The sequence below is a fragment of the Hippoglossus hippoglossus genome, chromosome 11 (assembly GCF_009819705.1).
Source record: "Hippoglossus hippoglossus isolate fHipHip1 chromosome 11, fHipHip1.pri, whole genome shotgun sequence".
Classification (NCBI taxonomy): domain Eukaryota; kingdom Metazoa; phylum Chordata; class Actinopteri; order Pleuronectiformes; family Pleuronectidae; genus Hippoglossus; species Hippoglossus hippoglossus.
Window position 1 is genome coordinate 19,784,472 of NC_047161.1, and position 24,426 is coordinate 19,808,897.

The following is a 24,426-nucleotide window of genomic DNA, read 5'->3' on the forward strand; positions in this document are numbered from 1 at the left end:
CAGACAGTGTCACTTTTCTACCTTTTCATCTATATCAGTAATTATACTGAACTAGTTTCTCTTTAATGGAGTTGCTGCAAGAAGCACAGTTTAGATGTTTCTTCAGTACGAGAGTAAACTCTTAAAATATTCAGTAATGAGCTAAAAACCTCTCTAGAACTGCTCCCAGCAGTGATATAACACAGTTATATAAACACACCTCTTTACTGAAGAGGGAGTCGTCTGCCTTGGTATATTGTAATATTTATCCTCCTATTCCCTTTCCTGTTCCTCGGTGTGTTGGAATCTATTAATGTGTTTAGAGTCTGTGGTGAGCCTCAGATCTCCGGTGGCTTTAAGCCCGGCTCCCATTAGACCAATCCTCAGATCTTATTGGATGACCTCCTCAGCTGGCCAATGGGAGTCAGGAAGTTCAGATAAATTGATCATGCCAGTCAATTCAGTTCATCACGAGGAGCAGCAGTCTGTAGTAGAGGTTAGATTAGACATGCAGACACATTTCTCAGCCCCTAATCTTTTTTTAGGACGGTTGCCTGTGTTTTTGAATGTGGGGCATTCACTCCTCGCACTGCATTTGTTAATGATGCTGTGTGCTCTTTATGGAGCACAGACGCAGAGATGTCTGCAGAGTCTGCCGCCTGCCAGCGGGTAAATGTTTGTTATTTAGGGCTTGTGAAGTGGAGCAATGTACTGTAATGTAGCCACAGTAATGAGATGGAAAAAGGCAAAATGGCTGTCTCTCTTCCTCGTCTGTCTCACTCCTGCATGCTTGGCTTGTGTATGTGTGTGTGTGTGCGTGTGCGCGTGCGTGTGTTTAGGGGAGAGTATATTTAGGCTAATATAATTAGGGACAGTTTCATTCTTTTTTTCAATCATTGCCACATAATAATTATTCCTGCTTTATTATAATCTTAAAATGATAAATACAGATTGAAGTAAAGCTTTATTTTTAATTAAACTTGGGTCTAATAGAACTTAATAGCTAGCTACAAGACAGGGAGCTAGCTAAAGACATATCAAAGGAGGAGGAACCATAACCACATGGATTTCCCACAACCCAATGCCAATTGTTCTTATTAATGACTTAGGATTGATATTAAATGTACATCATTAGTAAATACTGACTTAAAAGGTGAGCAGGTCGGTCTGAGGTCAAATGATTGGTGCTGGATTATCAACACGATTTTATGTTATATGTGTTTTACTAACATTATATCAATATTTCATGTTATCTTGACTACTTGGTTATCGCAACACCTCTAGTGCAGTAAAAACGAGCTCATCACAAGTCAGATAGACTCACACACAGTCATTTGAGCTCTCTCTCTCTCTCTCTCTCTCTCTCTCTCTCTCTCTCTCTCTCTCTCTCTCTCTCTCTCTCTCTCTCTCTCTCTCTCTTTCTCTCTCTCTAACTGTCTCTGAAACTGCTGATCTGCTGACATTCAGTTTAGTTCTGTAGACGGAAACATCTTGTTAATAAGAGAGGCCAGACCGGTTGGATCTGACAGAGAGGCCATGGTAACTCAGATAACCACTTTTTACTAGAGAGAGTAGTAAAGAGGCTGCAGGGACACAGACTCACCAGCACAGGACAGGTGAAGACTGAACAAACGTAGCCTGGTCTGATGAACCTGGATTTCTGCTGAGGCTGCAGAATCTGGTGTCAAGAGCATGAATCCATGGAACCAGCCTGCTCTGTATCATCTGACTGCTGGTGGTGGTGTGACGGTGGGAACGTTTTCTTGACAAACTTTGGGTCAGTAAATACCAATCAGTCTTCATTTGAATGCCACTGTCTGAGTATTGTTGCAGACCATGTTTGTTCCGTTTGGCCACAGTTTACCATCGTCTAATGGCTACTTCCAGTAGGGTAAAGTAAAAGTGTCAAACTAGTTTCCTGAATATGGCAGTGGGTTCAATGAACTTCAGGGACCATTGGGTGTTGGCTGTGGCTCAGGGGTAGAACGGGTTGTCCTCTAACCAGATAGACAGCGGTTTGATCCCAGTCTTCCCCATTCCGCATGCTAAAGTGTCGTTGGGCAAGATACTGAACCCCAAAATGCCCCTGTCGGCTGTGCCGTTCTCATAGAAAAAGCTGCTGCCCATAGATGCACTGTATGAATGTGTGTGTGAATTGGTGAATGGCAAAAAAACTGTACTGTGAAGCACTTGGAGTGGTCACCAAGAGAAATGCTATATATATACTGTATATATACAGACCATTTACCATTTACCTCTACTGTCGCCAGATGTGAACCCAGTAGAACCTTTGTTTTTTGGTTGAACATGAATGTGTAGCTGACAAATCTGCAGAAATGATGGAGTCATGTCAACATGTAGCAGAATCTCTGAGGAACGTTTCCAACATATTGTTGGATCAATGTCATGAAGAACTGTTTGAAGAACAGTGGGAAGAACCACCCAGTATGATTATTGTTATACGGCCATTGAGCATATATCTCTTACATACATAAACAAACCTGCATAAATGACTCATTAATTATTAATAAACCCATTGATTACAAATCATAAATGATTATAAAAGAGTTCTCTCAGCAGCCTGATGTATCTGTCTTTAAAAGACATGAACCATAACAGAGGTAGTGTTGGAAAGGATGATCTGCATTTCGGTGGGGGCATGTAAAATCTATGATTAATGCATGAAGATGCATTTTAATGTGAGGTGTAAATGCAAAGTAGCTAAACAACATGCACACATATCCTGGGTTAATGAATGCTGACGATAACCAGGAATAGATTGTTATTCACTTTGAGTATGTTTCTATCAAGTTCAGTTTCTGTGGCAGTGCCACGTTAATAAATGAGTTTTCATTGATATAGTCCCACTAATCAGATGTGGCTGAGCAGTGGAGCAGCAGTGACCTCCCGGGGAAACAGAGGTGAGAAGTTGAAGGCTGTGGTGACTTTCTGGCTCCCACTCAGCCATCAGCATCCCTTCACCAGCACATTTCTGTGGTGAAGGGCGTAGGTATTGTGCACCAGGCCTGGGCGAGGGAGTGTCATAGTAAAGATCAAACACCGTGTGTGTGTCTGTGTGTGTCTGAGCGCAGGCCTGGCCAGCCGGTGTGAGTACTGCCAGTAGCCATGTTTTATTCTGTTTCATGTTGCAGACACGCCTGCCACTCACTGTCAGAAGCATCCCACTCAAATAGCTTCAAAGGTTCCTGTAGGCTTCACATCCACCGTCACTGGCTTCATTAGGTGTTCACACACACACACACACACACACACACACACACACACACACACACACACACAATCACACACGCACACGCAGTGCAGTGCAGCAGGGAGACCCAAAGGTTATTTTCTTTGAGTGTGTGGAAGGTCATTGTTTTGGCTGTGCCTCTTCTCTCTGTTGCTCTTTCTGGGAAACTTGGTTGAGACTTCTCACAGATTCACACGTACTCACATGTAACAGTAACAACCTTCTCACAGTCTGGGAGAATGACTGTGAGAAGGTTGGTACTGTAAATTATGTGTTTGCATATTTATGGGCAGTTTGTATATTTCATGTCTTTATTTCATTGTTATGAAAGTCCAAAAACTTGCAGTGTTTTTTTACCTCAGGTTGCATGAATAGATTTTCTGCCCACAAGGGGGCAGCAGAACAAACTAAGAATAGCATATAACATATTTTTACTTTATAATCTACATCCAATATGTTAGCATTACAACATTACAATGCGGAGCAGCATACACCTTTGTTGCAGACGTGTCTGGTAACTAAACATGTTCCTTCAATGTTCAGCTACTTTATTTCCTGATAAAAAACACCTGGATCTTATTTAATTGTAACACTATGTTTTTCAAGAGTTATCTGCTACTTTTGTTCTACATGTGTTTGGAACTGGATATGGAGTGTATCAAAGACTTTTCACTGAAAACAGCTGCTTGCTGTCGCTGGAAATCAGGTCCTGGTGGGATGTGTAGATAAAGCAACACACAAAAAAGTGCGGAAAATAGTGTGAGAAATGCCCAGTGGCAAAGTGGAGGTCCCACACACACAAATAAATAAATAAAGTAATAAAATCAACATGTTTATATTTTGATTATTTAGATGCTCTCCATATGCTCTCCACTAAGGCTTGTGTGATAAAACACTCAGATTATAACCTTTACAGTATCTGGGCGGCCCCGCAGGTCAACAAGTGACTCTGCTCATTTCTAATCACTCACACATCATAATCTACGTAAGGAACTTCTCTCCTCTCTGCAGGAGTGTGTGTGTGTGTGTGTGTGTGTGTGTGTGTGTGTGTGTGTGTGTGTGTGTGTGTGTGTGTGTGCGTGTGTGTGTGTGTGTGTGTGTGTCTGTGTGTGTGTGTGTCTGTGTGTCTGTATCTACCTGTCTCCGTCAGTTATATAAATATAAATATTTCGTAAAATACAACCTGACCTTTCTTTTTTTACCAGTAACAAGATTAAAGGTGATGCACATCTTTTCACACTGAGCCAATAAAACAAGATGTAAAGTATCTTAATTTAATTCGTCAATATAGTTTTTTTTTAAGCTACATGTGACAATATTTCCTCGTGTTTTATTTCCTGTTCCATTGAAGTGTGGATGATTTTGCAACCAAAATATGAACGTTTATTCAGTCACTTTCAGTCCTTCTCACATCTCCTCTGTGAAATTGTGAGTATGGCTTCCCATCATGAAGGTCCAGTAATAATGTGGGTATCTGATATGATGCTCATTTTGGTTTGGGACTTAAAATTTAATTTATGCTGTGAGCGCCACAAAGTAAAGCATGTTGTGACTGATCAGTGTGTCTCTGTGGCCTCATTCTGAACCATCACTAATATGATTTCAAACTGATTTTGTAGCTTCAGTGGTTTTCTTTGGCTCCATGCTTTGATTAAAGAACGTTACCTGCTCTAAAGTCCTGGCTGATCAGTTTACAGCTTTGATATTTGAAGTATAGTGAAGTCGCCACAGTATATAAACACTATGTAAAGAAACAGTCAGTTTTAGCAAATCAGCCCCACTGTAAAACGACATCTGTACTAAAGACATTATAAATGTATGTAATGTCTCTATTTGCTTTTTATTAAAATGTACTGTAATGCTTTAGAAACCAGTTATACAACCATTAATAAGAACACATTTGAATTGCCAGGTTGAGCAGAAAGGAATCAGTAGAAAGTGGTACAGTTAAATCCTCCTTATTTCCTGCTTTGTCTTGTGGATTATAGCTGGATTAAGTCTTATACTTTTAGTTTGACTCAACCAAACCAAAGGTTTTTCATTAAAAATAATGAAAGTGAACAAATGCTCAGTCAATGTTCAAACTCAGCTTCAAGACGTTCGAAGCAAACTGTCTGCAGCTTCCCCTCTATGGACGAACCCTCCATTTTATAGTCACATAAGGTTTCCTGTCCACTAAGTCCCTGCTGACCGAGCCTCTCTCTCTTCCTTCCCCCCCTGTCAGATCCTGCGCATCTGTACCAGGTACACCCCCGAAAAGGACACCATGACCTTCTCGGATGGGCTGACCCTCAACCGGACGCAGATGCACAACGCTGGCTTCGGCCCTCTCACTGACTTGGTGTTCACTTTTGCCAACCAGCTGCTGCCCATCGAGATGGACGACACGGAGACAGGCCTCCTCAGCGCCATCTGTCTCATCTCTGGAGGTGGGCAAACCGGGGCAGAATGGGGAGGAGTGGTGGGGGGGCAGTGGGGAAGAAGGACACGATAAGAATAGAAGGCGGAGAGAAAGGAAGAGACACACATGTAAATGCAACCCATCATCACAAGTTGCATATAATGTGTCATATGTTGTCATCAGCTCGTTCAGCTGCCCCTTAGTGGCCAAATTATGAATTTATGTCACTTTGAAGTGAGTAAATAGGTGAACCCAGCATCAAGACATAAAATATACAAACTGCACACATAGCTAACAGTAACCTCCTGTCACATGTTGCATATGTGGCTGTTAAACTGTGAGCAGTCCAACAGCAAAAGTACGTCTTTAAAGTTTGACAGTGTTAAATCGTAACTCCAACATTTCAACTCAAAGGGGAACTCTGGTATTTTTCATCCTGCGCCCCTATGTTTATAAATGTGGTGGTGTAAATGAATGATACTTACAAGGGCTGTGTCCAATACCACCCACTCATTCACTAAGCCCTACTTCACTATATAGTGACTTCTATGTAAAGGATGATAGTGACCTAATTTGCAAAAGAAAAAAAGCTCTTTCAGACACTACCCAGTGCATTTCTTCTGCCCCGGTAATTATGTCATTGTTCTAGGATTATGACAGAACAATAACAACGATGTTGGCCGGTGGAGAAATACCATAATACATTTCACATGTTTATTTTACACTTACCATCAATACAGGTAGGTAAAAAGCGTATTTAATGACCCTGTTTAAATGTAGAAATAAACTTGTTTGCCACTGTTTTTGCTGGGATGCACTGCTCTGCTCTCATTTTACCGCCACAATGTGCCAGTCATAAAAAATTGATTTAAAAAAAAGGATGTTCAAGCGGACTGTCTTCAAATCGGTCTGTGAACCTGTCCGTCTTTATCCTCGCGATACTTGTGATGTTTTTGATGAGAGTGAGAAGGAGAAGAATCTCCAGAGAGAGAGAGAGAGAGAAGGCTGAGACGTGCTGCCCTTTCTTCCTCGTCTCTCCGCCATTTTTCTTCCCGTTAATGGCATGAGTGCAATGCATGATGGTATATACTGGTTAGTGACCATCGGTTGTACACCACTTTCATGATGCACTGCGATACCCTTTGTCCACTATATAGGATATAGAATATTGGACTAAACATCACCCAAAACACACTGTGACAGTGACAGTGACGCAGTTCAGCAGAGCTTCGGTAGGTTCACTGGTAGAGGAATCACTCAGTTTGAGGGGGAAAGTGAATCAGCCTCCACCTGAGTCTGAAACCAGGTCAACCACAGGTTGCTGTCAGTGAGGCAGCGCTGTTGTGACTGGAGAGAGAGAGCAGGGAGAGGAGAGAGATGACGGGCAGGTATGTCACAGCAAGAATCAGTTCGCTGAGTGGAATGTTTGAACTGCCCCCCCCCAAGAGAGAAGAGGCTGCTTGTTTTCCACCACCATACTTCAGGCATGACTAATGCCCTCATGTGGCTACGGCGCACATTAACACACATGTCTGTAACGCACACACATGCATATGCAAACACACACACACACACACACACGCACAAAGTTTTCCTGTATGTCCACTGAAAGTCACACAGCGTCTCCTCTAATTATCACGCTCCCCTCTACCCGTCATTTTCATCAGCGCTCCGGCTCCTTCGCCGCTGGGTTTTCATTCAACAATATATATTTATATACTCAATCCCCAGAGCCTCAGCAAATATTTCAGGCTCTTGCATAATCCGAGGAAAGTGCGAGACACCTCTGATTGCATCTGTAATCATGCTCCTTGTCTGCAGGCCCAGCAGCTTCTGATTTCAATGCACACACTGCCACCCTAAGGCCTAAAGGTGGATTGAAATGTAATCTTCAATGTGACTTTTTTTCAGAGCTGACATTCAGATAAAATAAGACATTACTGGGTTTTATTTCTTTCACTTTTGGATTCTCAATTGATGGTTGAATCTATATAGTTTCCCATCAGGATTTCTCATCTACCAAGTTCACATATTCAGTTGTCTCGTTGAGCAGTGGTCAAACACCCAGACATTTTACAATCACAAGAAACAGAGAGTAGTTTAAAAATCAATTAAAAATTTTTTTTTAAATGTCAATGATCAAAGTCCTGGAAACTGCAAACATCCTGTAGTATATCTTACTAAGTGACTTTAAATGATGACAACTCTTTCTCCTCACTGAAGGATCGGCAGGTCAGTCATTCCAAGTTCTGTTCAAACCAACAGAGATTTGTTTTAAAGGATGGGTTCACCTGTTTTTCAATGCTGTGTTAAAAGTCTTTTTTTTTCCAAATCCCCAAAGTGCCTCCCTGTTGAGCTGTGCTGTCGGGACAATCAGAAAAGACTTTTACACTAAATAAAGTGAGACTCATATTAACAAGTGAACCTCAGCCTCCTGCCCTGCTGCTTTAACATGCTCAGGTAAAGGTGGCAGCATTTTTGAGCATCCCCATCACTTTCATTGGAACTGATTAAGGAAGTGATTACAGCAAGAAATAACAGGAGGAACAGTTAGTAAATGTACTTTGCATGCGTGTCATTTTTTAAGATCGATTGGAAATATGTGAACCAATCTTTTGAAATCTAAAAGATAGTGAATGTGAGAGCTGAATTCTTAGAGTATTTCCCCCTGATGGCATCATGCAGTCTGGAATCAGATGATTCAAACAACCTTAAAAGAAGGTCCTTATTACATCTTGAGTTTTGTTTGTGTAGCTCTGATCATCAGCTATTTTGGTTGTGATAGTGTTTAACTCTCTGAGATCTCTGAATGCAAAACACCACCATGACTCGGCCCAATGGGATTTTAAGTTAGAACAGTATTATCTTTACCAACTCCCAGTTAACAAAGATGAAACCCAAGTTGTGATACAGAATTGTGTCAAAGGGAAATCGGAAAGCTGCCATAGTTTAATGTAATTGTAATGAGGAGTCCACTATATTGTTATTGGGTCTGCTTATGTAATAAGCAGCAGCTACCACCTTGGACGCTCGGGGTTGTGAAATCTGCTGGATATTCCAAATGGAGAATATTTTCTGTGATGAAAATAAACCCAAGCTAAGTCTTCTCAACATTGCCAGTGGCTACATGTGATGCACAATAAAGCCAAATAAAAACCAAAGGGAACTACCGGCTAAAAAGTCCTTAATGTTTTTGGAATGGGGGATTTGAGCCAGTGTCCCTGTTCAGAGAGCAGAGGCCTCTGGTGCATCTGACCACTGAGTCATTCTAATAATCACTATGTGCAGGGAAGTGGTCTCTGGATAGATGCACGGCTTTGAAAACCACATCTGCCGAGCAGCTTTACTTCTAAAACCGCACAGTTATCAGAGCTGAGCACAACCAGTCAGAATAAAGGACTTAAATGAGTGTTCTGCTCAAGTTATCTAATTGTAACCATCGCGGCAAATTCTCCTCTGCAGCAAATGAGCTGACATAATGAGATAAACTCTTCCTTCTTAATCAAACCAGGCTTCATGCTGTGATACATGTATTAGCCTCTAGCTTGTCTACATCAGATAAGGCAAAGACATGGATTTGTCATAGCTGAGCCTCAAGTCTGACTGGATTTTGTGTGTGTGTGTGTGTGTGTGTGTGTGTGTGTGCGTGTCAGATCGTCAGGACCTGGAGGAGCCCTCCAAGGTGGACCAGCTCCAGGAGCCACTGCTGGAGGCTCTGAAGATCTACGTGAGGAAGCGCCGTCCCAGCAAACCACACATGTTCCCCAAAACCCTGATGAAGATCACAGACCTGCGCAGCATCAGTGCTAAAGGTGGGAAGGAAATGTCACCTTACGCTTGCACCACACGTATCAGCTCACTGCAGTTACAAATAGCAGGAGGCATCCACGTCTGCCTGCATGTCAGAGACTGACATTCCTGCATTGACGCGTAAGCACTCAAACGCTGGAGGCTGACAGGCTGCTATCATTGTGAGGAGAATTATCAAATAAGCTGGTGTCTTGCTGCAATGTGACACGGAGAAATTGAAAAAGGTTCAACTTTATGCAAATGTTCTCTGACGTGGGCCGGGAGAGGTTTTACTCGGGACCGTCAGTAAACTGAGAGAAGGAGAAAATCAACCTTGGAGTTCTTTCAAAGTGACACAGAGACATTGGATGAACGGCTGTATCAGAGTTATGGACTAAAACAAAACTTACTGTGACAAAACATTAGAGGTCAGACATAATGGATGTCGCTCTTTGATGTGAACTTGAATTTTTGTTCTCGCTCGGCTGCTGGTTGAGTGAGTTTTGGTCATAGAAAGATAAGAAAGATACCGTTGGAATGCCCTTGTGTTGTAGGAAATGAAGCAGCATGATCGTCGTTAGTGGCTTTGTGGACATGTTTAGTTTGTGTGTTTCGTGGACATGCTGATTTAGTTGCTTGGTGTTTGAATTGTGTTTGGTTTATAGGTGAAAATGGTTGTTATGTACGGTGATAGCATGTATAGCATGTCCATATTGACATCTACATTATTTTACCTTTTCAGTGTCTGTAATGTTCACCGGAGACCCAGTGGGTTTCAAGAGGTTAAAAAACAGATAAGACGAGTGTCAAAGTTGTTTATTCAACTTTGAGTTCTTTAAACTTGCACTGAGATATGAGTACCAGGATGGTGAACTCAAAATGGTCAAAAAGTCGGGCATTTCTCACACTCGATAGTTGCCATCTTGACTACTTAGTGGAAAAGGGGGGACTACCCAGTTATCTTCAAACTTGGGGAAATGGCTGCTGAGTAAGGACTAATAAGCAAGTTGTGATATAATGGGGGGGGGGGACACACAAGAAAGTACAACGTTCATTTTTACATCAAATGAACACAGTATATGGCGGGTGTTTTGGTGGGTGACAATCGTGGCATGTTCTGATCGTTATTGTGAATATTCAGTTGCAAAACTTTACAGGAAAGGTGACAAGGAACACAAGGAGGCAGCACCTTCTCGACACTGGCTGCCTGTAAAACACTATAGATTGAAAACATCTTTGATCTGTTCCATGTATGTTTTGGACTGACTCACAGTGCTGAGCCGTAAACCCTATTTAAGCTTTGTGGCAGCCTCAAACGCTTCTATCAACCTTCCACAGACCTCAGCTCCTTGACTTTGGAATCTTTATTGTAGAGTTTCCTACTCTTTATCTCTGCTCTTTATCTTCCCTTTAAACCCTTTGTTTAAACTTGGCTTCTTGTTGTTTCCTTGGTTTATCTGATTCCTCTCCCAGCTTATTGTCTTACTAATGCGTTCACTGTTTGTATCGGTTTCATTTGTGTCCTAATCCTTTACTTTTTCTTAGTTTAACTTTTTGGTTTGATATTTTCTCTTCTCTGTATTTTCTGGGCTAAAAAGCAGGTTACTGTTGCGATTAAAGTGCACAATACAAATTAAATTGTTTTAGTATACAGTTTTTTTATAACAATTATTTTACAAAGGATGTCTGATCAAGAAATCCTGTTGAAACTGCTTCATTTTGCTTTAGAATCAATACAAATTTAAATATCTTCACTCAATGTCCATTCAGGACATTGTTTTGGAGCTTTCAACATGTCTGGTGGTTTTCAATGGATAAATCGTTCAGAGGCTCAGACAAAGCCAGTCAGAGGACCTTGAATTCAGATACTTCTCGAACAACTTTTTCTAAAATCAAGACATAACATTCATCCCCCAATTTTGTCTACCACCCTCATTTTGTCTTGCAGGAGCAGAACGCGTCATCTCTCTGAAGATGGAGATCCCAGGTTCCATGCCGCCGCTAATCCAGGAGATGCTGGAGAACTCGGAGGGCCAAGACAGCCAGGGCAACAGCACTTCAGCCAAGGCCGCGGAAGGTGAAGGGGAAGGGGAGGGGGAGGGGGAAGGGGAAGGGGAAGGGGCCAGCCCCAGCGGCAAGGACAGCCCCCACGAGGACACCCCTGCCCAGGAGTCGCCGGGTTCCTTGGACACAGAGGAGGCTGCAGCCACACCTCCTAGCGAAGAGCCCTAGGAGAGTGCACCCATGGGTGCCTCTGAGACTTACTCTGACATTTCTTTGCACACAAAAAAAGAACAGCCGGCAAGGAGTAGACCCCCCCCCCCACACCACCCCACCCACCCCCCCCTCCCCATGCCCAACCTCTCTGCCCTGACTCTCCGACGCTTGGTATTATGTTATCTTTATATCCTTCTTCTCCCATTCCTCTAAAACTCCCTCCTTTAAAAAGAAAACGTCAACACGGAGGCCTCAAAGGATTACGGTTTGTGTATAATGCTGAACTGAGCTCTCATTTGTAATGGCGTCTCTCTGGGACTGTGACAGGAAGGGCGTGGCCCTCACAAACCGCCAGAGATGATACTCCTCAGGTCTCCTGTGTAACTCCTTATCTGCATGACAGGAGTTGGATAAGTGGTTTTACTCCTCTCTCTCTTTCTCTTTCCTACTCTGTCCTCATCTCTTTCCCTCTCTCATATTGTTGGCATACGTACATTGTACATACCATCGTATGGTTAGATCTCTGTTTCTATGATGAATTTTGTGGTGCTTTTTTCATTGTCTTAAATATTATCTTTGAGGCGATACATCAAGGTTTGAAGAGGGACAAATTGTAAGTCCTTCAAAAAGTTATCTAGAATGTTATTGCATATTGACATTATGGAAGTCTAATATTTTATATTTGTTGCTATATTTAAAACAGTTTTTGTCTTTTAAAACACTTACTCGTTCATGTCTCTACATGAATGAGTTTACATCCACACCGCCAGAATGCGAAGCTTCTCTCCATATCGACAGCCGAGTCTGCTCATCTGTTTTCTCAAAGGAGGGAAGCACAACAGCAAAAGCCTTTGACACACACTCATCAGATTGACCGCGTCTGTTTAGCTTTCCAGTCTCGGCATGAACCGCAGAGACCCGACGTACCAGATTAGATTTAGAATCGGCCTGCCTATGAAATTAACTCATCTGGTGGCTGTATCTCCTCCGTAAATCAGTTTACCTCACTGTCAAAACAAATTGGGCAAATTAGGTTGTTGATAGATACCAGAGATTTTTCTGCAACAGGCTGTGATCACACAGGACACCCTATACTTCTACTGGACCATGACTCCACTTTAACCATGGTCGGTTCAGGGGTTTCACAAGTTAAAAAAAAGCTGGCCCCACAGTGATGACTGAATGTATGAGGAAGATGTCTGACATCACATTATGCCACATGCTATTTAGAAATCCAATTTCCTCCAGCATGATTTCCTTGTTCAGTGGAGAACGTACAATTACAGAAGATATCTCATCGCCAGGGAAACTTATTTATCAGAGAATGCAAAAGAATACATATGTCAAGATGAATAAGGATGATGATGATGGATGATGATTGGAATAAACATCACATATCCACATTCTCTCTTCTGCAGGCATGTTGCGCTCCTGCTAGCAAACAGAGCACGCATTCATCTCTGGTCTGGTTTAAAGGATGTCTATAGATACCCATATCTCTCTATCAAGATGCAAGTAGAACGGGATACTGTTAAAAATTTTACAGTTGCACAAATAGACGTTGTCAGGTCATCAAAGCTTCGACTTTTCCAAAACAACTGCTTGAATGTCAACCTCATGAGTGTGTATCCACCACCAACAGCATGAACTACCAACCAGGCTCTGCAACACACAAATGGGCTCTGTTATGGCCTTATGAGCAGAGCTCCTCCACTTACTTTTCCTTCTCTATCCTTTCAGAAGTGTCTTGTTTGAACCAGTGAGGCACATGGGCAATGCAATTCTGATTGCTGAGCTGCGTGGGTCGAGGAAGATTGTACAATAATTTAGAAAGCACATGGTGGGGTGGAATACCCAAATCCACTCCACTCATCCGCCTTAGACTTCAGACTTGACAGTGTAAGCAACATTTAATGATGCAAGAGGCGATCCCAAATGACCCTGCACCGCCCTGAGAAATGCAGTCGAGGAAAGCTTCTCTTCGGACATTAGATCCAACTGAGTACTTAATCTCATTGGCGGGAAGTAGGCGGTGTGGTGTATCAGATGAGGCAGTCCCGCTGAAATTAAAAGATGATCCTAGAAAGCCGCTTTTCTTCACAGCTGAGGTCGCACATCCCACCGAACAATGGGAACTGAACTCCATTATAGCCACTAATACCCAGATCCCTCTCTATGCTGCTGTCCCTGCAGGTCGGATCACGGCTCCGCTCACGCTGATACCGTGTGGTTGTTCATGAACAGCACAGGGGACAAACTAACTGTAGCACTTAAACATGTTTGAAACTTAGCAGTATGAAAGCTAACGGCCCCCCGCAACCACGGCAGAGGGCCAAAGTTCAACCACGTATCAAACATAAAAGTAAGGAGAACACGGATATTGAAACAGCTATGGATTTCAGAAAAGGTGTGTTTCTTCTTCTCAGAAATGATGCAGTAAGTAGGACAGGTTTTTTTTTTTCATAAGTGAAAGTAATAAGCAGGAATTTGTGCCAGCGGGTATTCATTTTGGTTCAACAAAATTTTTCAATTTCTCGTTTAAGGCTTTATACCAAGTTTCCAGTCTCCAGTCTCCATGTAACACTTGCCACAAAATTTCAGATCGAAATCCAGTGGCACAATGCAAACAAGCTGACATCCACCAATCCAAGCCATTGGTTTTGGTTGGTCGGTCAATTCATATTCATCAGCTTTTTTGGAAAGATGAATGTGTTGAGTCTGTGGTGATGTACATTTGATTTTAGGATTGATTTACCGATGTGGATTTGTCACAATTTGAATCTGAAATTATTGATTTACAAAAGAAGTTCACTTGTTTTTGCGCTTTCGACCACATAACACCTTCCCTCGTCCACAGGTAGAATTTGCTTTGTTGTCATTGAACTAGAGAACATGGTTTCCACTTGTAAGACTTCTCATCCACGTCTACGACTAAAGGGAGTAGTTACACCTTTTGCTAAATGCACTTATTCATTAGGAAGTTGGGAATTTGTTAGTCTAGCATATATGTTCGACCTCGGAAGCAACAGTTTAGAGGTTGTGCAATCAGAATTTATTAAGTAAAGAGGAAAAAAAATGAAAAACACGTACTCACCTCCTCTGGAGCTTTCAACCATATCGCAGGGTCTTCATCCAGTGAGTCTAAATCCACTCCCATACTGCACTATAATTACGTTTCGCCATTTTACTGGAGTGCCCAAATTCTCAGTGTCAAATTTGTGCTCTATATATAGAACCTTCCAAAAACTCAACAATGGATCCATAAAGCTTGTCTCCATGGCACGTCCACGAAATTTTGCCAACTGTCCCTTAGTGCAATGCTTTGCGTTAAAGCAAAAGGTACAGTTGTGTGATACTTACCGTGTGAAAATGAAAGTGCAAAATGATTATTCAAAAAGGTCTGTATTTACTCATTACTAGAGATTAATCTATTGAGCATGGGGAGGAGTACATGACAGACTGATTCTGGACACCTATCATGTGTCAGTGTGACACTGTGATGTTTAAAGGTTTTTTTATGACTGAGCTTTTTAGGACTTGATGAGATGAATTATTAAGTTTGATGACAGTCGGTTCCTTCAATACGAATGCAAATTCAGAATCTGGCTCCAAACCAAATTTTACGTTGGCACAAACACACTCCCATACATAATGTCCTAGACGTCTCAAAATATTTGCTGGGATGAATATTTGCTGAGATAAGCTCCTCACGGAACTGTTGTAGATGAGTCATTCTGAAAAGTGAGACCCCGGGGCAGTGGGGGGTTCTGGGTCTCAGCAGCACACAACAAAAACCCATCTGCATTCCATCCCTGCCCAGAAATACATATCATAAGGGAAACCAGAGCTGTTTTAGGGGTTTTTTTGTTTTGTTTTTCGCGTGTTTGAATGTGAATAATGTCATGGAGTCTGTCAGAAGAATGATATGCAGTGTTAAGGAATAATTACTTCTATCTCAATGTGACATAGGAAATGCTCTCCCTTGATTTTCTGTCTTCCTCTCCTGGTGAGAGATGAAGGGAGGGGCGTCAAGGTGTTCTTATTTTATTTTTATTTCTTTTCCTTTTATGAAGCTGGAAAACCTTCACAGCCGAAGAATGTCCACATCCACCCCTGACGCGTCTGGCGTGCCCTCGGGCGCCCGGACACAGCAGGAGCCGTTATCTGTTCCTTTAGGAAACAACTTCACAATGCTGAATTACATCTTGTTTGTTTCTGTTGAATGTTGTACCGACGTAACTGTAATACTTTACTATCTAGCTCACTGCAGAGATGTTACATAAATGGTGTGTGCTTTGCATTTCATTTGGCAGCTCTGTGGAAAAGACGCTCCGTCATTTGCCCTTGGGATCATGGAATCACATCTAAATAATGTAAAACACTTCAAAAGGAGGAGTAACTGGAACTTGGTGGGCTGACCTGGGCATCCCGGTCACACTCCACCACACACACACGTACAATTTGCGACAAATACGAGAGAGAAACCCATGAGTGGAAGAAATGGACAACCAAGTCACCTCAGCACCTGATGTCGTTGATATGTTCTGTTCCTGTTCCATGTCAAACAACAGAGCTGCTCCACTCCCCACCCTCCGCCAGGAAGCCAATCAGCTGTCGTCAATCAATCAAACCCAATCAGTCGACAGCTATTTGGTTGACAGGTCAACATATGAACTAGGGCTTGACTGGGTATGTGAATAAGTGCTTTGAAAAACCAACAGGATTTGACTTAATCAGCTACAGTTATTAGCATCTGCCAATAATATACAAGTCCAGGGGAAAATCACCCTTCAGAGTGTCACACAGCAAACAACTGCCCTCCACCAGGGAATATATCAACGCTGCACTACTACATATCTTTATACTATAACAGACCATTCTAATGGTGTACTGTGTGTAGTGTGTCAAAGGTGTCACTTTTTCTGAAAACCCCAATAAGAATAATCACCCAACTCGACCGTTCTATGAAGCTGTACAGCCTCTATAAACACTTTGCTTTGGTTTATTGTCTTGCAACTTAACAGTTGACCTTCAGTCTCACTGCTGTTAATGTCCTCACTTGCATCTGCAGGTGGGACTGCCGCTAACTGGACATCCCCCGCCTTGCATCAGGCACCAATCTAACAACACAACAAAAAGAAGAGAGCAACAGAAACATGACTCCAAATGAATGTCACTCTACAGCTGCTTTCAGACATGCACTGGACTCCACAGCTCCTCCGTATTTCCTCCGGAGGAGGTGCATGTGTGAACGCAAATGTCCGAGTGAGACATTCTACTGACCTCTTGTTGTAAACGGATCTGTGCAGAAAACCTCCCGCTGTGCTGTGCATGTGTGAAAGGCAGACTCTGGGTAAACTCCACAATTCTCCGGCTTTTACCTGGAGGTCATGTCTGAAAACAGCTTATGTTAGCTGGATGTGCTAACATGTTAGTTGGAAACACAAGGGGACCATTTATCCTCTTTAGCTGAAGGTTGACTTGTCCCTTTAAATAGGAGGTTTTGAATGCCTGCAAATTACAGATACTCTGCTCCCTGGTCTGCTACAGTATGATGAAGGTGGGACCCTGGGAAGACCAGGACAACTTCCAGTTTTTCTGTCTTTGCAGCTTTCCCACATCATTTCAAGATGGCTGCCCTACTGTCAGCCCTGTCGTAACACCAAACCTCAGTGAGCTATTTTTAGTGTCACTGACTGAATTATACTTCATATTTTGTTTCAATGTAACCACGAAATGCTTTGCAGCCATTGAGCCGTCAGTTTGTTGACACTTGACGACGCCAAGTATCAGATATCCTCAACATTTGAGTCAAATTACAGGTAGAAGGCTGTTGTGAAGTTTTTCCTACTGGTCCGACCAGTTCTACATTAACACAAACACATGGCAGTAGTGTTACAAAGACCCTGTATCTCAGTCTCACATACCAGTCCAACCCTAGACGAAACCAGGAGCCAGAACACTAGACTGTGAACCAGTATCAGTCATTAACAGTAGCTCTGTTGTTGTCCATCTTGAAGGTGTTTTTGGCCGACATCATAAACTCTCCATAGTCGCCTTTTTTCCATCTCTTACAGAGGACCTCACCACCAGTCATATGCAGTGTTGTATAGTCGTGTTAATATGAGACATAATGATCACATCACACTGAGCGCGAGAGGGTGGCAGGGGCACGGACTGATGGGGATCGATCCCATCGGCCCCTGCTGCCGGCTCCATGGGGTGAACTCGACCCCAGTAGCTGCTCTGAGGTTTGCGCTCCGATCTGTTTCTCCATTTTAAATATTGTCTCTGTTTGTACATTAACATATGCTTTTTATGTTCATATACTGTTTAACTTTACCATGAACTGTCCTGGCAAAGTAATAAAATATATTTATTTTAAAAATACAGGTGTGTGTTCTTTAAACCATGCAGGTTATGAATCCTGACATACAGTGAATGTCTAGTGTTCTTTGGAATATGCAGTAGCTCCAGCAGCTAAATGAATACATTGTGCGATGCTACAAAATAGAATGGTTATACAAAATGAACTACTTAGCTGTTGCTATTCATACACACCAGAGCTTGGTCTTAGTGGCACAATAAGCCCATTAAAAGTGCAAAATCAAAGGCATTCATTTGCCATTGGATCATGGATATGCTTTATAATTTGCTTCAGCTCTGTGTACCAACAGCCTTGTTCTCAAGTGTAGCAATAAAGCTGCTATTTACAGTGAAAAGGTTCTGAAACCCCACATAGACCTGCATCGTCAAGCAGCACAGTTAACAAGCTACACCGGCAACAGGACTAATTGTTTCTCTGTGTTTGGTGGATATGTAATATCAGCGTTTACTTACATGTTAACCTTGAGAAATGAATAATCTGATTGTAGGTCAGCACATACTTTGTTCCCTTGAATCACTTACAGAGAGTTAGTTCAGGGGTCTAGACACAGGTGGGGGTTAAAGGATGTATAGAATGAATGGGCTGATGAGTGGACTCAGTCAGGACGTTGGATATGGAGACTGGAGGTTGTGGGGGAGGAGGAGGGTCGCAGGGAGTGACGGCTGACAGCAACAGAGTGGAGAACAGATATGAAATTTGGCGGCGACGGCGTGATTGTCTGATTGAGACAATGGGAAATTCTGATTGGATTACAGTGAACACTCAGCTGATTGGTAGAGGTAAGAACTGTGAGCGGAAAGTGAAAGTCCTCCTGATTGAACGCGAGTATAAACACGGGACTATAAATGGGAGTGGTGAGTAGATTCGTTGTCATGTTCAGCGTAATGAGATGGAAAATGGTCTGGATTTAAATATTCAAAGACTTTGCCCAAGGACACTTCAGCATGTGAAATGGGGTAAACTGGGATCAAACCGCTTCCCTGAGTTTTAACAGGAGTGGACAACCCTCATTACCTAATGTCCTTGACAACCTCTGTAGTTGTATTCGGTCACTGCTGTCTTTTTTCCTTTCAGACATGTAAAAGCTTGAATAAATCACAAATGGGTTGTCTACTTGTCTACAAATTGGATGTCGTAGAATAAAACATGATTATTAAATAATTTTGAAATTTGACTTGCACCAACATAAGATGTTTTTAAAAAGTATTGAGTGAATTAATTGCTCCTTTAAGTTGAATTGATGTAAATGTCTTGACACCTGGCTGACAATAACACAGGTTCACTTCATCCTCTCATTTCTATAAATATTTGTGTTAGATTTCACGAGTTACACAATACGTACGTTCATGTTTGGCTCACTCGGGCAGTTTGAGGTTTGGAGCTTCACTAGTTCTCCAACTAAATTAACTCTGGGTTTCCCACCATGAGCATGTGTGAGAGGTGGGGTGACAAACAGCCAATCATAGGCAACATCAGCCGATCCAGAGATACAATAACATGTCTGCTGCTTCATTCATTCATCGCAGCAACAAAATGTGATGATTTCAGGAGGTTTAAGTTTCAAACTTTCACAATACACAGAGGGCATTTTAATTTGTTTAGCAGCCCAGAATGGAGAAGTAATATATTAAAGACGAAAGCTATCACAGATAGTTGCCTTTTTCCTTCAAAAAATAAAAAGAGACCTTGTATTACCAAAGTGGGAAATGTACTGGAAACAGGAGTTACCATGGTAACTCAATCTATCATGAATTTAGGGTATTATCTTCAAAAGCCGTTTGAATGGGGAGTTTATATATTGTATTTTTAGTTGTGTATTTTCCCTTCTGAATTATATACACTTGAACATTTGTTGATATTCCTAATGGCCTCATCTTTTACCTCTACCATTATTTCTCTCTGATATGTTATCCGCTTTCTAGCTTGTTGTCCAGACGCTAATTTGTAATGTTAATATTAGCATCCATGTTGTCATTGCCTAGCAGCAGTGTGTTCACCACTTACCCACTTGAGCACCAAGCACAACGTGTATATAAGAATGAAAGTGAGCCCTTCTATTTGCAACAGGTGATGAATAAAAGAATCAGGCCAGAACAAACATGACATTTCATTGTTTACTTTCAACTTCATGTTCAAAAAGTTACATAGTATTTTAACAATTAAAATGTGCTGAAGCACAGCGTCCTACACATCTAAAAGCCACTTGGGACAAATACAGAACATTTCAATGAGCATAAAAAAGAAACCTGTATATGTATAATAAAAAGTGTAAAACACAGACACAATAAAAATCATTAAACATCACCATTAATGTAAATAAAATGAAACAGGAAATGTACAAAAGTCTGTGGTAGCACAGAAGGAGGAGTGGGTTTTGAATGTAACTGAAGTTTGCTTTAATCGAACATGTTGTCGTCCTCGTCATCTTCCCCGATGTCCGACTCGTGGAAGTACTTCACTTCTTTCTTGGCCCGACCTGGCCGATCACGGGATGGCGCACTCATCGCACTCATCGCACTCAGGCTGTTGTCGTTGTCGTCCTCGTCCTCCTCATCATCAGATGGAGGTTTCTGGGGTTTCTGCGAAGACTGAGGAGGTATTAGAGTTACCATTGAAAATATAACCTACATTTCAATTTACAAGATTGATCAAAGAATCAAATGTAAAAAATACTGTAAATAATGCGAGTGTAATACTATCATGTATTTAATCATCAGATTATAATTACTTGTGTTTGAATGCATTTTATTGTTGTATCAGAGATAGTTTTACTATTTCATATACTTGTGGGTACTTTATAACTATTAAATCATATTTTGTAAACTGATCACATATCTTTTAATGTCAAATAAATGTAGTTGAGGAAAATTACAATATTTTATTCTGAACTTTGGTGGGACAGTAGGATGAAATGAAAAAGGTAAAGAACATTTGACCACTAACTTTCTGGCCAAATGTGTCTGAGGAATGGACCAACATGAAATGTCGGGTAACGGAAGTCTACATTGAATTTGTAATCAGATTGATAATTTTGCTTGTGTGTATGTTAATCATATAATTATTGATTCAATAGATGTAAATCCCAGGAACCCTTATACTGCTCCTTCAGATTAGCTGCAGTTTTCCAAGGTGAACCAATGGTCTTAGGCCTTGTCTACGCTAATGCAGACATTTGTTGAACAGATATTTCCCCCTTGGGTTAAAAAAAAAAATATATCTCTGTCCCAATAAGAACACAAAAATGACTTAAAATGCTAAAACATGCATTCCAGTCCAACTGAAGCCAATAAAGTCTACAACAACAATCCATCGCATACCAGAGAGGAACATTGTGGTCCAATGTTCAATGAGGCCAACGTCTGAGAATGTCACTGATGTGGAGCAGTTATGCTGAATTTAGCTATTAACTTGTAATTAGACCTACCAGTGCTAATCAAACGTAAAACTGATAAATAACCGACAATGTAAAAAAAACAGTGGACATGCATGAATTGAGCTGTCAAATGTCATTGTTTCCTGTACACATGGATACACAGGAACCACAGTATTTAAGCAAATCTGCACTTCAGAAGGCGTTTGTAAAAATCTCTGTTTTAGTGACTTAAAACACTGTTTGCATTTGGCCAAGAGGCCCAAACCAGACGAAGCAGTTTTGCCAAGTATCTGCATTTGTGTTATTGTAATTTGTGTCGTTTTATTTCATATGAACTACAGTCATTATTAAAAGATCTGAAATCATTTTGGGTGAATATTCTTAAATAATAGATGAAAAAACTATTTAACATTATATTGGCAGCTTCGGGTATTTATATATTTATTCTAATGAAAGAAGATTAAGACCTACAGTATCTGACAGTCCCTGTTAATGTAAAAACAGCTAAAAATGTCTGTACATGCATACACATAGTAGCACACAGGTCAAAGCTCCACGCTGCATCTATAAACACAGGGAGAGACTCACTCTGCTGGCAGGTTTGTTCATTTTCTTCATTGGATTGTACTCGTCTTCAGAGGCAGAGCCCTTCCTCTTCCTCCCTCGACCTTTACCTGCAAAGAGTCAACCAACCAGGACAAAACGTGACCAAAAACTCACAAGGATAAACATCTATTTTCTGTGATAATGGTCAAATCTTCGGTGTACCTTTGAGAGCTGAAGCTGGTGCTGGTGCTGGCTTTTTGGACCCAGTGTCCGAGTCAGAGTCCCATATGGATTTATCTGGCTTCTTTGCTTTTGGTGCTGGTGACTTCTTAGGTTTGGGAGCTGCATCGGAAGGTTTCTTAGCTGCTGTAAATCACAAACAACAAGCTGCTCATTAAATCATTCCAACACAGGCCTTGACCACTTCACTTCAAGCACCTATATGCTGGCAGATTTTCTCCTCACCATTTCTATTTTGTTCATTATATTAATATCACTATGTACATAAAAATGGACTTTCCATTTCCACTCTGAGTGTCAGTGAACTGATGAACATGTCAGTCATCTCTTTCTGGTGTCACTGTGCAGCAGCTGTGATGCTGCATTAGAGCTCCCTCTGCTGGACGTCAGTCAACATTACCTTTCTTTGACGGCAGTAGTTTGTCAAAGGCAGAGCTGCTGGAGTAGGTTGAGAACACGGGGCCGTTGTCGTCGTCGTCTTCACTGTCTGACTTGGACCGATCTACAAAACGCAGACACAAGACAACTTAACGAAGCCATTCATTAATTGCACTTTCTTATCATGGCCAGTGATGCTCTGCAGACTTGATGCTCCCCCCTTACATCTGCTTTGACTTGGATTTATTACATAACATTTACGTAACTGTGGCTTCATTACAGATGCTGCTGTTGTCCTGAAACAGTCACAACTTATTGCGTGACAGGTTTCTTAAATGGCTGCATGGTTTAGTGCCAGAAGATGCAGCCACTGGTTTTTGTTAACACTTTACTACAAGTTAGAATATGTCACTACATTTAATTTGTTTTATTTCAAACGGAATTGAAAATGTTTACTTTTGTGTCATATTGAAACATGTTTCTATCTAATCCCGTAAGTGCTACCTGAAAATGAACTTGTATTTTACCCACATAAGTCTCTTTCCCACTGGTCAAAAAACCAAGTAACATCTGGCTTTTTTCTGCTATGGGAATGTTTATAATGTGTAATTACTCCTGTGTCTGGGATTCTGCAGAAGACACAGTTTCTTATCGGCTACGGCTCCGATCGGCACTGATGGAAACAAGGGTGACACCGGGGTGAACACACTTATTTGTCGAGACAGCGAGGTGAGCGAGCGCCTCAGTTTTCTGTACGTCTGTGACATCGGAGAACAGAAAGGTAAACTCCTCTAATGATAATGGGAAAGGAGTCAATCACCTTCTTGGCAGCTTTATCCACATACAAAAAAATAAAACTGCATATACCCACTTACTTTGGTGTAAAAGAGGCACTAGTGGTTTCAGGAAATATTCACACCCTGTGTCTACTTTAAACTGGATAAAAATGCGACTTTCGTTCATCAACCAACAAAGACCCATAATAACAGTGAAAATGATTTTGGACACTCGCTCATTTATATCTCGGGGGCACAGTGATCTGTCTGGAACCACCAGGACTCTCCAGAGAGTTAACTGTCCAGTCAAACTCAATAAGTAGGAAAAAAAGGACCTTGGTCAGGGAGACCAAGAAACTGACGGTCAACGTGTCAGAGTTTGTTCTGTAGAGATCAGAGAACCTGCCAGAAAAATGACGTCCCAGCAGAACTCCATCAACCAGGGCCTTTATAGTAGAGTGTCGGCATAGAAGCCACTTTGAGCCATTTTTCAAAACCAGTGTAACTTAATTTCTAGTATTGCATTATGGGTTGTTTGTAGCATTGATGTAGCTAGGCTTGCGTGTTTTCAAGTCTGTTTCTAGCGAGTCCCTCAGACAGTGCCCCCAAGCTTTGGTTCAAAAGAAAAGTCCACACTATTTAAATTGTCTGTACAACAAAAGTTGAATAGAAAACCGAATTAAATATGAATAAAAATTAATTTATAATTTAAAGCCAAAATAAGTTGAAGATTAGTTTATTAATCTGCTGTTCCTAATAATGAAACGGTGTTAAATGATTGGATTCACTCTGCATGTTCCACAGAAGGGGAGTATGACTGCACACAGAAACAGAGCTTCTACTCACCACTGTCATTGCTTTTTTCAGAGAAGGTCGACTTGGAGGAGAAGATGCTGGTTGTCTCTTTCTTTTCAGCTACAGGTGCAGACCTTCAAAAACAAACATACCAAAAGAAGCCTTAATAATGAACAGACAGTGGGGAGGGGACAGGATGTGAGGGGAGAGAGGGAGGCCGACGTACAACAAAGATGTCAGGCTGGACGTAAACCAGCGTCATAGAGATTACTGAAGCACATGTAACAGTGCAAT

The 24,426-nt window shown here is 41.6% G+C and overlaps 2 protein-coding genes across 8 annotated transcripts in view; one reads left to right on the forward strand and one right to left on the reverse strand.

Moving 5' to 3' along the window:
* The window catches only part of LOC117770507 (retinoic acid receptor beta-like), a 200,925-nt gene extending 187,998 nt beyond the window's left edge, over nucleotides 1-12,927 (forward strand). For all 3 annotated transcript variants that reach the window (XM_034600039.1, XM_034600042.1, XM_034600041.1), the window contains 3 exons: nucleotides 5,454-5,658; nucleotides 9,284-9,442; nucleotides 11,368-12,927. In XM_034600039.1, the coding sequence (XP_034455930.1) occupies nucleotides 5,454-5,658; nucleotides 9,284-9,442; nucleotides 11,368-11,651 (648 nt within the window). In that variant the 3' untranslated portion in view covers nucleotides 11,652-12,927. The remainder of the gene's footprint in view (nucleotides 1-5,453; nucleotides 5,659-9,283; nucleotides 9,443-11,367) is intronic.
* A 7,193-nt stretch (nucleotides 12,928-20,120) lies between these two features.
* Nucleotides 20,121-24,426, reverse strand: part of top2b (DNA topoisomerase II beta) — a 28,470-nt gene continuing 24,164 nt past the window's right edge. Inside the window, exons 32-36 of one of the 5 annotated variants that reach the window (XM_034599804.1) lie at nucleotides 24,184-24,266; nucleotides 22,584-22,685; nucleotides 22,166-22,309; nucleotides 21,986-22,071; nucleotides 20,121-20,612 (exon numbers count right to left, since the gene is read on the reverse strand). In XM_034599804.1, coding sequence (XP_034455695.1) covers nucleotides 20,421-20,612; nucleotides 21,986-22,071; nucleotides 22,166-22,309; nucleotides 22,584-22,685; nucleotides 24,184-24,266 — 607 coding nt within the window. In that variant the 3' untranslated portion in view covers nucleotides 20,121-20,420. The other 4 variants (XM_034599807.1, XM_034599805.1, XM_034599806.1 and 1 more) reach the window with 4 other exon arrangements.